Source organism: Larimichthys crocea, chromosome III (assembly GCF_000972845.2).
Source record: "Larimichthys crocea isolate SSNF chromosome III, L_crocea_2.0, whole genome shotgun sequence".
NCBI classification, from domain to species: Eukaryota; Metazoa; Chordata; class Actinopteri; family Sciaenidae; genus Larimichthys; species Larimichthys crocea.
Genome location: NC_040013.1, coordinates 24850527 through 24866343, shown reverse-complemented (window position 1 = coordinate 24866343; position 15817 = coordinate 24850527). Strand labels below are relative to the sequence as shown.

At 45.5% G+C, this 15817-nt stretch overlaps 1 protein-coding gene across 2 annotated transcripts in view; it reads right to left on the bottom strand.

Moving 5' to 3' along the window:
* The window catches only part of meis1b (Meis homeobox 1 b), a 145054-nt gene that overhangs the window by 26694 nt on the left and 102543 nt on the right, over positions 1-15817 (bottom strand). For both annotated transcript variants that reach the window (XM_027277424.1, XM_010745799.3), the window contains exon 8: positions 14397-14542. In XM_027277424.1, the coding sequence (XP_027133225.1) occupies positions 14397-14542 (146 nt within the window). The remainder of the gene's footprint in view (positions 1-14396; positions 14543-15817) is intronic.

Genomic DNA, 15817 nt, shown 5'->3' with positions numbered 1-15817 from the left:
GACATTAAGAGTGTGTTGTTTGTTCTAATTTTTGCTGGGCCTAGAAGTTAACTCAGCTGTGCGTGGTCATATGTGTGTGTGTGTGTGTGTGTTTGCGCGCAGATGTCTGTGTGGGAGTGTAGCAGAGCATCAGTAACATCCCCTCCCTGTCTGACCGTCTTCCTCTCTGACCCCCTTTAGACAAGAACAAGAGAGGGATAGAGAGACGGAGAAAAGAAGGAAAGAAAAGGAAGAGGGAAGAAGAAGGCAGGGGAGGAGACATGGAAATTGATATCTGGAGCCCCGGGGGTTTAACGAAGAGATAAGAGCACAGATATTCTGGAAGATCCCTTTTTACTCCCCTTGTCCCATGCCTAACCCAGGACAAAACTATTACAGGCTAGGGAGTAGATACATGTAGACTAGAACAGTTACCAGCACTACAAAAAAGTAATTAGATTACAAGATTATAAACACTTTGAATTGTGCTTCATCAGCTGTCGATGATATCAACGCTCTGCAGAATATCGTTTCCATCTCTTATAAAAGTGACTTAAAGAAGTCGTATTACGTTACAAAAGAATATTGATAAAGTTTTGAGTTTTGGAATTTATACCTCGCCTCAGCTTAACACTAGCTGCACCATTGTTTCTGATTTTCTGTCCTGCTTTTCCATTTCATGTTTAAGAAACCTGAAGCTGGAGCAGGCTGACAGTACAGGAGCAGCTGGTGTCTTGGTGCAGTGCTCAAGGTCGCTTCGACAAGACGAACGGCCAAACCTTTAAAAACTGTCCAAACCAAATCTTAAATCAAATCTGCCGGGGGGGTCAAAACTTTTCACACATGTGGGGAAAAAAAAAAGAAAAAGTAACAACTTCCTATAAAAGGTCATGCCTCCCTAACTCTCATTTATGCGACACGTAAACGTTATAAAGCCTCACCTCAGCCTCTCTCAGCAGCAAGAAGAGAAGGAAGGAAAAACAGGGGAAAAGAGAAGGAGAGTCTGAGTCACTTATTTGTCAGGGATGCTTCACTTTACCACGAGGGGAGGGGAGGGCTGCTTCAGAAACGTCTTTTATCTCGCTGCTGCTGGTCTCTTCATCTCACCTCCTCAAAGAAACAGTTGTCTTTCCTAAACCCCCCCTCCCTCACAAACTTTTCTTTTATTTTTTTACTTGGAATTTGGCTCAAACATCAGGTATCTGATCATATAAACATTGATAAAACTAGGAAAATTCAACTTAAAAAAAAAAATACATTGTACATTTTAAATCAAAGTCTACATTTTACATCTTAACGTCTTTCTTAACCAATCCACCGCAGCCACAGTCCTCTCGGTCCGTCTTTCCGACGGCGTTATCGTTGCACATATTTCTATTTAAAGCTGCGCCTGTGCATCCCATTAAAAAAAAAAAAAAAAAAAAAAAAAAGGCTCGACACGCCACATTAGCTTTATAAAAACTGCGACCATGAAACGGAGGGATGCGGAGGGAAGAATGAGAGGGGAGAGAGAGGAAAGAAAAAATCATATGTCGTCACAGCCATGTGACGGCCCTCGAAGAGAAGGGCCGTGACACTGCACAATCTGTGGATAACAGTCATGGGTGAGTGGTATTTTGAGACAGCTTACTTGACCGCCAGATGGTTGGGGTTCACCGCGAGGATGCCAGAAAAACAAGGATGCCTGTAAACAACTTTGTAACGTGCAGCACTGTATACTCGAGTGTACTTTTTACCGTCATCAGGTCCAACAACACCGAGCAGGGCACAGAAAACATTATGCATGGTTATTGACTTGCATGTACCAGTTGAGGTACAAGTGAAAAAGCCTTGACTAGACCAGATCAGTTCCCCCTCACTGTTCCCAGGTCAAATCACCGTGGAAACCGAGCTGCCCATCAGGAATGCCTGACGGCTAATCCGGGGGCCTTTTTGGCGAGAAGGGCATCAGAGTATCATACCAAACTGTTTTACACACACACACACACTCACACACACACACACACGAACACACACAGTTTACTGGAAGTGAAGCCCTGCTGCTGCCAGACGTGTATGAGATTACCTTAAATATTTGGGGAGGCAAGCACATTGTTATGCTAACAACAAATGCCCAGAACCATGAGCACAAGCAGACTTTAAAACAGGCGTTCCAAACTGTAAGTCTGTTGTATTTCATACAACAAGCTTCCAATTTCCCCCAAAAAAATTTCTTTGCTCATTCAGTGGAAGTTTCATCCTCCGCGCATGTGTGTGTGTGTGTGTGTGTAAGCGAGTGTGTGTGCTCACGCTGCGCTGTGAAAGCTACGCCATTTCAAATTCCTTTCTGTGTAGGTGGCATCGACTGACATCCCTTTGACTTCATTAGGGAGCAGGGACCCAGCAACAAAAGCTGGCTCTGGGAGAAAGGGTGGAGGGGGGGGGGGATTAAGAGAGGAAGGGAAAAAAAGAAAAGAGAGTGAGAGAGAGAGCGAACAAAACAACAACAGAAAAAAACAAAACAAAGCGCCCCCCCTATAACCAAATTTCCTCTGATTCAGGCCGCACCGACGCAAAATAACAAAACAGAGCGAAAACAAGATCTTTAAAGAGACACAAAACGAAGCGACTCCAGGATGAGAGAGTGCCCCGTGTAATGCCTGCAACAGCAACAGCAAAAAGTCTCTTTTATGGCGTCGTCGGACTACGGTAAACCAACTCAGAGCTTGTAAGCATGAATAATTCACCGCCGCTTTGTTTTGTTTTTTTCGGGGGAAACATCGATACGTGCACCAGAAACGACGAAAAAGAAGAAGAAGAAGAAGAAACCCCCCTTTCAAACTGTTATTGTCATCAAATCTCTCCATCTCTTCTGGAGATAAGGAGGAGAGAGAAAAAAGAAAAACAGATGTTCTTGGGCTTTTCATTCATTAATGAGCGATCCGCTCTCTGAAAAACAGCTTTTTGTTGATTTAGGGAAATCTCGCACGGCGCCCTTGCCTATGGGAACGAGATAAATCTAGTTAGCCGGTGAGGCCAAGGGATGAAAAGTATGTCATTAAAGCTCTGGTACAAAGTGGATTAGACATTGTACGGCGTTACTGGCTTCTCCGCAAAGATAATTGATGATTAGCATCATTCGTCACTTTTCTAAAGGGCACATAGGATAACGCGGGACACAGGCCGCCGTTGTAGTCTGGTTCCCCCGCTGTGCTGCAGGGTGTGAGCCATGATGATCTGTGTGCTTTTACAGTTGGGGCGGGTCTGCAGCCTATGTGTATACTGAAGCTTATAGCATGTATGCACATGACCGAGTGTGAAGACAAAGTGATGTATTGTTTTGTTAACGTAGAATGCAAAGGGCGAGGTGTGTTGATACTGAGGGAAAGCATCCTATATGTGTGTCTGTACTCTCTGGTTTGCTTTCACTGAGAAGCGAGGGCGTGCTTCATTAGTCCTCCCAATTCCAGCTCAGGGGAGGCTAAATTTATTAAGGGGGCCGGATGTTGCACAACACCTGCTGCTGTGCTTCCCCCTGTGCAATAAAAGGGAAAGGGTGGTGGGGGGGGTGCAGCATGCTAGCTAGTGCTAGTGGTAAGCGCTGCTCGTTGGACTGAGGCTGATGAGCTGGGGCTAATTCAGGGGGTGATTATGTAGTTTGCTGGACCACTAAACCTCTTTAAGCCCGTAATTACTGCCTATTTGAGCGAGGGGAGGCACTCCAAAGCAATCGGTGCTTGCACCACAGCGGTGCAAGTGAACGGCAGCCACAGCTGGAGGTGGAGGCTGCCTCCAGGCTGCCTGGGATGGAGGGGCGGCGGGGGGGAGTAGGAGGGATCCACAAAGCCCTCATCCCAGTCAGGTACCACGGAAAAAAGCTGAGAGAAAGCAGCGGGATGCCCCCTCAGAGCACACCAGCATGCCCAAGCTTCGAGGTACAATGCTCGGAGCTAAGCGTTCTGAGCTTTAAAACAAATGTTCTCTTGTTTCCACAGAACTCGTTACAACACGGGGGCCGCAGAGAAACAAAAGCGCCGTTACGGGAGAGTTCAAAGCAACAAAAAACGCTGAAATAAACGAGACACAAACTCTTCTGACTAAAACGGAGCCTGGAAGTAAGCGACGGTGACGGGGTGGCGGTGGTGGTGGTGGTGGAGGATACGTGGGCTTTTTTTAGACTCTGTGTCTGCGACATACACGAGGGAATCAGATTCTCAGATTGCACCTCGATCCGTGGGGGAATCCATTTCATTTCATCTCACCTGACTTTCAAGGAAATTTGACTTTTACGTAATGCCACTGAAATCTGATCTCTCCGAGGAAGCAATTTGGGGACCACAGAACATTCTAATAACCCTGGCGATATTATTATGTTATTATCATAATTACCCTTTTGCCCCCAACGTTTTAATTAGAAACTCACCGTTGGCCCCTAGGGGGTGAAAGGAACCTGGGTAAGGGAGGGGGTGCTGAAACTAGGTAAGGGTATTTCACAATTGCTCCCTTATGCTCTCTGGAGCAGCGAATCTAAGAGGGAAGGAGGACGCAGCCGGTGTTATTGAAATATGAAGCTTTTCTGACTCCACTTCCTCTGACTTTCTCTGACATCTCTGTCATTCAAAGTACAACTACACCCCTCCCTCCCCCCTCCATATCTCTCTCTCTCTCTCTCCACCCGTCTCCGCCGCCCCCTCCCTCCATCCCTCTGTTCTATATTTAGCGTTTTGCTTAACTATCTCGTGCTGATTCCCTTTTTTCTTCCACCTTCACTTAACTCCTCTGTTTGCCGTTACCTCTCGCCTTCGATTTTCATACCCTCCTCAGCCAAATGCATCCCTCCATCTCCTCTCTCTCTCTCTCTCTCTCCGTCTTCAGCAGCGGAGGGCCCTTCTCCATCAGTGCACCGCTTTTACAAATCAATGACTTAATCTGTTGTAACAAACAAGTGAGCAGCACCCTCAGCCCTGTTCACTTCCCGCCCGCCCCGCCATCGCGAAACACTACAGCAGCACGCCTCAGAGAGTGGAAGGAGGGGGAAAAAAGAAGGAGAGATGACAAATATGCGATGTGAAATATATGTAGTCGAGAGAGAGAGAGAGAGTGTGTAGGAAGACAGAGGAGGAGGCAGACAAACATGTTTGAAAGAGGGGGGAAGAAGGAGCAAAATGAAGACGGGAGAGCGTAAAGTGAGAAAAATGAAAGTGTGCGTGCGTTGGCGTGAGTTTTTCCCACCACGTCTCCTCTCCAAGCCCTCCGCTCCGTCCAACTCTTCCACCATGAGTTATTGCCTGTCTGCGTTCACCACCTGGTTCACTAGCTATGATTTCTCTCACTCCACTGGACACACAAACACACACACACACACATCCTGACACACAAATGCACGCGGCATACACAAAAACACACACATCTACTACCAGCCTACGCTCATACCTTCATGCTACCTGCCTCTCGTGCATCATCACACAATGTCTAATGCCGTAATCGATGGATCAGAACATTATAAGACAAGTAGGTGAGTAAAACGATGAGTTACGGATAGATATCAGGAGATATCTCATCTATAAATCATAGCTCTCTCTCTCCCCAATGCCTTTGAAATAACGCAAGTGCACCGATATTGCTATGATATCATGGTTCAAGGCCATTAACATGTAAGGCAACGCAGCTGTACATTATGGAGGGGGGGAGAGAAAGGAGTGAGAGGGAGTCATGGAAGAAAAAAAAAAGGAGAGGGAGAGGGAAGTCAGAGAGGCAGAAGGCATGCATAAAAGATAGGAAACCCTTATGGTTTGTCAGAAAGAAGTGTTTTGTCTGAGAGGGAGAGAAAGAGTGTGTGTGTGTGTAGAGGAAAGAGAGAGAGAGAGGGTTCACGGATGGGGGAGAATACAAGTGGGAGGAACTCAATTGATAAATTAGTTCAGCCAACGCGCAAACTGATTACCACGACGGCAAAGCCACAGGATCCATCGAGCACACGCATGGAGCGAGACACAAAGGCACGCACACACACACACTCGTACAAAAGAGACATGAGGCTGACACATACAAATAACGGCACGACTGCATATGCAATCACACACACACACACACACACATGCACCAAATGTATCTAGGGCAGGCTGCTGCAGTTGCTGTAAGTAAAAGGTATTGAGCTGCTGACTCCAGCCAGAAAAAAAAAAAAAAAGATCCAACAATCCTCTGGATCACCAAGCACAGCCCTAATGGATAATGGCTAACAGCTAGCGCTAATGTGATTTCACACTTAGCAGATTTAATATATCACCGGCCGAACAAAAAAAAAAAAAAAAAATCATGCTACACAAAGAATCTACGCTGAAAGGTGGTCGCACGGTTTGATTGGAGCGTTTTTAAAAAAAAAGAAAGGTGGTGTGTTTGCTTACAGTGGGAACCACTAACACTGCTAATCTCCAAGTGTTGGATAGAATCATTCCATCGAGCTAACCACAGACTTATGACAATATTTTTCCCTCTGACTCTTCCACACGACAACTTGCCACTCACTCTCCAATAAATACCACAGTGATGGTGGGGAACTCCACACCCCACCCAGGCGCTGACGTCACTGCTGTGGGCCTATGCAAAATGTGTATGTGTGTGTGTGTGTGTGTGTTTACATCCGAGTATATCCGAGGGCTGCGAGCGGGCCTCTTTCTTCGGATTTGCGAATCATCGTAAAATGATTAGTGGGTACCAAAAACCAAGAATGATTTCACACATCTAAGTTATTGGGCCCCTTGTCCCCACGCTGCACACACACACACACACACACACACACACACACAGTCATCGCATACAGCTGATAATGAAAAATAGAACCAGTGTGAAACACAGCTTCAGCATGGAGCCATCAATCACTCAAAGACGTACAACAATGAAACCACACACTGAACTGTTTCATAGTTTCCCAACTATGAAATTGTATGAGGGGCGGGGTGGGAGGGGAGGGGAGAGGGAAAGAAGAAGAAAAAAAAGGGACGGCGAAAGCAAAAAAAAAAAAAAAGAAGAAGAAGAGGAAGATGGTAATAATGGTGACAAGATAATTGAGAAATTAAGAGCGAGATTAAATATCCTCTCACTTTGATGTTTAATCACTTAAACATGTTACATTTTAAAACATTTAGAAAAAGCCAAAATAAGATTCCGTATACAACGTTTTCTCACTGGGCTCGTAACATCAAAGAACAATTTGTAAAAATAAATATAATTTGTAAAAACAGAAATTAAAAAGAGGCTTGTTCACGTGTGTGTCCGTCTGTCTGTGTTGTGTGTGTGTGTATCCTTGAGAGCCATGTTAGATCTCTTGCGACCGGTGATCCCCTCCAGTGCTACTGACCGACCTTGAGGGTCTGTAAAGTTCTCACGTTCTCAAGGAAACACACCGACCGCCCCTTGACTGAGTCCAGATCAACACACACACACACACACATGCTTGCTTTTGGTCTAGATCTATGGCAGACATTTTGGAAAAGTTCAAAGGTGACATGAATTAAAAGTTAACTGCCCTTGCGGGCTTTTTAAAAAAAGGGGGTAAAACGATACAAGGAGCAGAGAAGAGAAAGTGCGAGAAGTTGAAATAAAGGGTTGACAGAAACTTAAAGGGACTTTGTAAAAGACCTGACCTGGACTTTTATATATATATGTGTGTGTGTGTGTACATATATATAAATGTTCATAGAAATGTCAAATAAGTTTAAATAAGAAAAATTGTGACCAAGGTTCAACCAATATGACGGATCTTTGGATGGAAGCATTCTAATACTCAATTTGATATTTATAGAAAAGTTACTTTAAAAAATGTAAAGTATGTAATGTTTTTTTCCAGAATCCGATTCTTGGCAGGATGGGAACGTCTGCGAAACGTTCACTGAACACCTCAACTCTCTTCAGGAACCCGAGCTCATGAAGCGCAGTAAAGCGAGCCGGCAGGACTAAAGTGCGCGTATCTGTATCGGGAAAATAAATCACAAAGCAAAGTAAGAGGTTTGTTTTCTCTGGACAGCACTAGTCAAAGGAAGGATGGAGCAACAGATGTCATAAATAATAATTAAAACGTCAATGCGACCCCAATGTTTCCACAAACCAATAGATATCTCTCGCCAACAGCTGCCATGTGTCACCCCGCTGCCATCTACTGTATCCATCTATTCATCTACTCATCCATCCATCATTCCATCCATCAATCATGAAACAGATGGCCTTTCAGGAGTCCTTGTCAGGACTGATGGCTTCCCTCTGCCCCGGCCATACCACTGCCCACCCCCCTTTCCCCCACACTTCCACCAACCAACACCCCCAAGTACCCCCACATAACACACATCCAGAGACACCTCCGCCACATGGACTCCCATGGAACCACTATCAACCTTTCCTGGAAAAAAGACAGGTCATCTGCCTATCAGCTTTTAATACACACACACACAAAACCCCTCACGAGATGGTTGCAAAGAGGAAGTATGTGAGTAGCAAGTCTGTGTATCTGTGAGGGTCAGTCCACAAAGAGAAGCCCCCAAAGAGAGCTGTCTGCCTTCGGTCCCTGGGGCCTGTCAAGAGGGATAATTGATGATGTTTTCATTACAAGGTGTGGGGTAATGTGGGGGTTGGGGCACAGTGTGTGTGTGTGTGTGTGTGTGTGTGTGTATTGTGGGGGTGGGCAGGTTGACTCAGCTGCCTCCTCTTTGACACCAACCACTCCTACGGTTGGTACGGACAAGCTTTTGCTTCCAAATGCCCTCGCGCAAACATACACATATGCACTAAAGGAATCACACACACACACACACACTTATACACACACTGGCCCTCAAAGACACACACAGACACAAACACACAGCCCAAAGCCAAATCCATTCCCAGAGATAAACTATCTGAAACTGAATAAAAAATGCTGAGAATAAGACTAACTTGTTCTCTTGTTTTTCCGCTCGGTCTCATCACAGTGTCACGCCAGGCCTTTGGCAGAATATGTCCGTCTGTCTGTCTGTCGTCTCTTAGGACCTCTTTGAAATCTTAATGCAGTGGCGCCTAAGATTCTGACTGCCACTTTGATTGAATTAAGACCTAATCGGAGACACCAGGCCACATAGGCCACTATATTACTTTACAGTATCAGGATGGACATCGTGCCTTTGTTGTCATTTATGAATAAATGAATGAAAACACATAAAAGTCTGCAGATGTTTTCCTATTAAGCTCGCTTCCTGATGTCCCTTCAAAAGTTATTACCGAGGCGTCCCAGTGGCTTGGACAGTTAATTGAAATTATTTTTCATAAGAAACTTAATTTGTGATGTAGATAACTCTAAGACAAACAAGCGTAATAACAATCACAGGACAACTGTAAAGAATACACGTAACGTCTGGATTCAATCTGAGCGTCGTGTCTTCGTCACGTCCGAAGTGAAACTCAGATAAAGAACGACGACGTCGCTTGCACAAAATTCGCCGGACCGGTCGGATAACACCCTTCCAGGCCTGGGTTGCCGTGGCAGGTCAGGGTTGCCGTGGGTGACCAGGGTGCTGACATGTCCAGGCTCCAGCAATAAACAGCCGAAGACTAATGGCATTCGAGGCAACGGCGAACTCTGACCTCAAAACTTTTTTTCTCTTCCCTCCTGTTGTTTCGATGGAGCTTTACATATCTGGTTTGTGTTCGAGCTGAGAAGCCTTCTGAGGCGGAGGTCACAGCAACAATAAAAAAATCACAATAAAATTATACAACCTAGAGAAAACAATCAGAGATATAAGGGGAATATATTGCCTTTACTGATTGGAGCACCTTTCCGTTCACCCATCTATCACCTCCTCCCGCAGTCTGGATTCCTCCACCACCCAGGGCCCACGACAGCAAGGCTCCTGCTGGCCTCCTCTGCCAGCGCAGAAATGAATTATATTGCTTTTCACACCTGTTTCTGCTCAAAAACCCTGCTGCACGCTGCTGTCTTGGAAAAAAAAAAAAAAAAAAAAACATTTCCAAGGGGGGTAACAGAGCTCCCCCAGCTCGGCTACATCTGCGTACACGAGCGGTTAAATTAGACTCTAATTGTATTAACGGGGGATTATGCCTTCCAGTTGGATTTTTTTATACTCTCTCTCTCTGCATTTTACACGTTTTTAAAAGGGGAGAAAGCAGGAGGAGGAGGAGGAGGAGGGGGGGAGGAAAAAAAAGCAGCTCATTGAGGGTTTGCGGGTTGGCTTCTTTTATGAGCTGCGATCACGGCTGCCCCTCGTTACACTGAGCCTGTGTACAAATAGGAGGGGAGGAGAGCCAGAATGAGAGAGTGTTAGTGATAATGTGTACGAGAGTGTGTGTGTGTCCCAGTCTGCCAGGCTAATATACCGATGCTAACACTCCGAGCGCCAACCCCCTTCCTTTCTACACACACACACACCTACTTCAGTTTAGCAAGGCAACAATTTAAATGGGGATACGGGTGGTGGTGGTGGTGTGTGTGTGTGTGTGTGTGTGTAGCGGGGAGGCGGGAGGGTGAATTCCATCTAATTACTCTATCACATAATTTCACAAATTGCCTTTTCATAGGGGAGTGGAGTGCAGAGCACAGGGCGCGTTGGGGATTTGAGGCCTGAGCTTTCATTTACTACTCATTTCTTGTTAAATTAAACAAGAAAATACCATTTGTGAGGAGGGGAGGGACACGGGGTAGGGGGTGGATGAATTCCAACTGCACAATAGGAGGGATTGGAGGTGATTGGGTACTACCTTTCATACTCAGAGCTCATCATTTTGGTTGTAGCACAAAGCAACGGGGTATAGCTCAGTTATGCAATCCGTTTGGAATAGATTATTTAAATGAATTCAAAATAATATCTCTGCGAGTGTTTAAGCATCCTCACTGGTGCAGATAGAAAGGTGTATAAAAGTCAGTAAATCCAAATGGCTGCTCGCAGTTTAATTAAAAATGTCAATGGAAAAAACAAACATCAAAGTGACATGAGGACACAAGTGGAAAGGCCTTCCCCTCCCTTTACAGTTTACAGCTGCGTGTCAAGCTGGCAGCGGGCGGTGCGGTTCGGGCATCGGTGACACGCGGTAAACGCCAATGTTCTGTAATCGCTCCAAGTCAGGGCAGCCAAATTCTTCCGATGAACTTGTCCCACAAGCCCCGTCGACAACATATGAGCTCATTTGGGCGTGTTGGAAGAGAACTCAGCGAGCTGCGACTGTCGTCATCGTCGCAAATTCAACACCGCTGCTCTGTCTGTCACTCTACCCATCACGCCAGAGCTTTGACGGGGGCGATCTGGGGGAATTACAGCTGTTGGTGTCCATGTTCATAAACAGACTCTCTGCTTTTTTCAAAATCTTCCTCTCTTACTGCTGTTTGTGAAATAAGCATCCTTGATGGATACGTGAGCAAATATACACAAACATCTTCAAAACAAACCCTGTGAATGCCACCTACCACCTACCCTGCCGGTGCACTCGCAGCTTCAGTTTGCCACCCACCTTCCCCTTCTGCTTCGGCACAATGGGAGCTCCCCTGAGGGTCCAAGTGAGGGGTGGATAACAGAAAATACACAGAGGTGGGTATCCAAACTTCTACCCTATTCTGTCCTGCCTCGTTGCCTCTTCACTTTCAAATTCATGCGTTATTATTATCACGGAGAAATAATATATCCTGACTAATATTCAGGTTTGTGTAGGGCCACGGTACACCATGTATCTGTGTGTGTGCATGGATCTGTGTCTGCCTAATTGGCATTGTGTCTATCTCTAAGAGGCCAGACTCACATCCTCCATCCCCCTTGTGAAACAAAGGCAGACCAGCTGATGATGCTGCGGATGATCCTGGATCAGTTGTCCAATGTTTATGAGAGACATACTGCCAGCGTAAGAGATACTGTAAATGTTTTTCTATTAGAGGTGCTATGTATAGCATTTTTTAAACAAGGACATATGCTGATTAAATTAATGGTGACACTGAAGAATGATTAGGGTAAACAAATGAGACCGTGGCGAGCATTTATCTGACACCAGCGGTATTGTTAATGCCAGTGTTTCTCAAAATTAAGACCACATTTCCAATAAACAAAGAAGATGTTGCTCCGCTCCGTCTGGCTTTCATTTCTGTTTGGCTTTACTGAAGATGGTAAACATACTGAAAGTGATTTTTTTTTATTTTTTCCCCCCATCAACCTCTCAGTTTGCTTCGCAGTTCTGAAAGCGCGAGCTCCGTTTTCGCCGTAGAAAAAACCACAGCTCTGATTTGTGCCATAAAGCACTGTACCCCGCGCACCATTGTGCTCCTGCATGTGCAGCTTTCTCTTTTGCCTGGGAGAAGGAAAGGGTTGATGGATCCTCCTTATCCCCCTCCTCTTCACCTCCTTCACCTCCTTGCCTTCTCCTCCTCTTCTTCTTCTTCTCTTCTCCCTCGCTCCCTTGACACTCACTTATATTCCTTCCCACTGTTTGAGATCTAACAGAGCAGAAGCCTCCCATAAGCCCGAACTCATGGTGTAATATGACACAGTAGGTGTGTTGCCGTGTGTGTTTTCGCCAGGCGAGTGTGTGCTTGAACTGTATTTCCACAGACAGGATGTGTGTATGTTTCAAACACCTTTCCTCTGTAGCCCCGAAGGTTTCGGGGGGTGTATGGGTTGAGGTCAGGGAGTTGGAGGTGAGGTTAGTGTGTATGTGTGATGATGATGTGTGTGTGTGTGTGTGTGATGGAGAGCTGGTGGTTTTGTGAAAGAGGTGGTGAGGGTCAGATGGAAAGGGGAGAGCAAAAAGAGAAACAAAAAGTATAAGAAGCCTTGTGAGATGTGTGTGTCTGTGTGTGTGTGTGTGTGTACATCTCTACATGCCACACCACAGTGTAGGCAATGAAAGAAGTTCCTCTGGTTTGCCATTAACACAGCTGGAAGCAGAAGAAGACACTGCACAATGCATACCAACGACATCAACAACAGACTACAAAATAAATAAATAAAAAGTGGAGCCCATGCAATATCCATAATCCAACAACAAAATTACTTTCCCCAGAATCCTCCCTGTTGGCTTGTGCAATTCAAACCAACACCCACTTAGCCAAACTGTATCATGTTCTGCACAAACCCCTGACATAGGCAGAATGTGTGTGACGCAAGGCTGGCTGGAGTTAGTTTTGAAACATATTTTCTTAACATAGCACTAGATTCGAAATGCATTTATGAATTTGACTCGATGAAAACAGTAAAGATGAAAAAAAAAAACGACTTTACACATGAACTAAAGTTTTCCTTCTGTGAGTTAAAGTCATTCTCGGTGTCTTTGTCTCACACATGCTGTGTGTGGACACATCAAAATAACCTAATCCTAAACTGCCATTTAATAAAATATTTAAATCATTAATGGAGATTTAAAGGTCTACTTTTAAACACGGCAGATAACTACCAAGTCTTATCTAAGAAATGAAAGGGTAGATTATGATTATAATGATTATAAACCACAAAATCTTCCCCTGAAAGGACTCATTAAAACGTAACATGGTTGTTATGTTATAGATGTTAGCGTAGACCAAGCTACCGACTACAGGGTTGGATGTGCCATAAAGCCTCTGTCATTTTCTCGGCGATGAACGAAGGAGAATATATATCCATATCTCTGTCAGTCAGCAAGCTTTAAGCTGAAACAGGGCACGAGTGACTTCCTTGATGGAGCCCCTGGTGCAAATTCTGTATTCAATAACATTAAGAGCCCCCTATAAATCACAGTGCACTTGTTATTTAACAAAAGTGGGAACACGTTTCTCTCCATTCTCATCTTTCTTTCCTTTGGTAAACATTAAGAGATGTTGGCAACGCTAACAATGGATGGGGAACGGATGGGAAATAATGGAAACGTGTTCAATAAGACAGCATTCAATTAACTGTTGGCTCATCTCTATCATCCAGTGTCAAAATACATTTTTTCCCACACTATTCCACCCCCCGGACAATCCGTGATGCTGTCAGCTGGTGCTAACGGCATTGGTATTCCCTGCTATAATTGAGGAAAAAATGAAGCCAAACCACAGGCTTTTGCAGCATCCCAGGCATCTGTTAAATAATGACAGATTTGTTCTTAATAAGGTTCATCTATGTATCTGCAGTCATGGCCAGGGGCGTCTCTCCTTTGGCTTCAACCTTATTCAGTTTCAGCAGACGAGGAGCGAGAGTGCAGGCTGCCGAGATCGCCGGCAGATTACTCGGGCCTGCCCGGTCTTTGAAGTGTTCAACCGTACGGACCGGGGATACAATGTGGAGAAGGATGAGGTTCTGGTGGTGTGTGTATGTGAGTGTCAATGAGTGTGTGTGTGTGTGTAAATGTGTATTTGTGTCAAAGAAGACAGAAATGTGTGTGTGTAAGAGTAAGAAAGCCCGTGGCTGTGAAGTTCAGCGTGCACGCGTGATGTGAAACCGAGAACAAATGCAACTCACTGTTAGGTGCTGGAAGAGCCATGCTCTCATGATGTTGGTGGCCACCTTAGGGAAGATCCCTCTCTTCTTGTTGCGTTTCTTTTCTTTATCCGGGTCATCGTCGTCCCCTGTGCTCGGCGAAGCCACGCTGTTGTCCAGGCCGTCACCTGTCACATGACAAGAAACAGGAAGCGACAGCGGAGATCAGACACGCGGTTTGTTTACTTCCCGCATTCTGCCGCGCCGACGGCGTTCAAAGGGGAATCAATGCGATTTCGCGAGGAATTCTGGAGGGCTTTGTATGCACAGACAGAGGGGTATAGAGACACAACAATGGCAAGCAGAGAATGGCTGGAAAACAGCACCTCATAAATGCATTCATTTTTAATACATTTATAAATAACCCTGCCTTTCATTTTTCCTCCCCGTCACTTGAAAACACAGCGAGCGCTTGGCATCCCTTCTGCGAGAGAGGAGGGGGGAGCACAAAGGACTTGTAAGGTCGCATTTCCCCACTCTCCCATCCGAGCTCGCGCAAGGATTGAAAATGACAGAGAGATTTAGTCTTTATTATCCTGAGGGGAAAATAGTTATTGAAGCGTCGCCCCGGCGCATTCTGCCATTTTACCTGGAGGTGGAAAGAGTAACACGGCGCTACAAAAGGGGGGAGGTTGCGAGGAGAGGGGGAGGCGGGAAATAAAAGGGAAAATATGTGGAAAAAAAAAAGGAGTCAGAGGCACAAACAGCGCTAACAAAGCTGGCTGCTTTTCATAACAATGGCGTCATGGCTGCTTACAGCAACCTGTAGGGCTTCGATAAGGCTCTATTAAGGCCAGTTAACCTCACCTAAGGGGAACACTGAGACAGCTTAGAGTATTCAAGCACTGAGAGGGGAAAGTGAAAAGGAAAGGTGCTCCATGGGCCTTTTCTTTGCATTCAGACTCGACAACATGAACCCACACACACACACACACAGAGCAGATATTCAAAACTACCCAATTACTGTACGCATTCTATACAGCTGTGGCGGAGGGAAAGAGGCTCTTCTCATTTGTGGTTGTGAAAAGCCTAATTGTTATTATCATTATTCAAAAAAAGAAAATGCGAAGACGCCCCCTCAACGAGCAACGAGGATCATAAAAGAAACATGAGGCGAGGTAAACAAGTGGCACCCTTCGCTGCTCGAAATCTCAGCTGCTGATAACTGACTTTTGTCCCGTATCGCCTTCTCTCGACTGGAAGTGAAGGAAAGGAAAGAAGAAGAAGAAAAAAAAAAACGCTGAAGCAGTGCACAGAATTGGATCCAGTTATTTATTGATTACACACAAAGCACTTCTAAAGCTCGGAGCTTCTATTCACTGTGGCGGGAGTAGATAACTGCGTTCGAGCGGAGGCCCCGCACTCCACTAACTTGCAGAGGGCGACACCCGGCACCTAGCTCA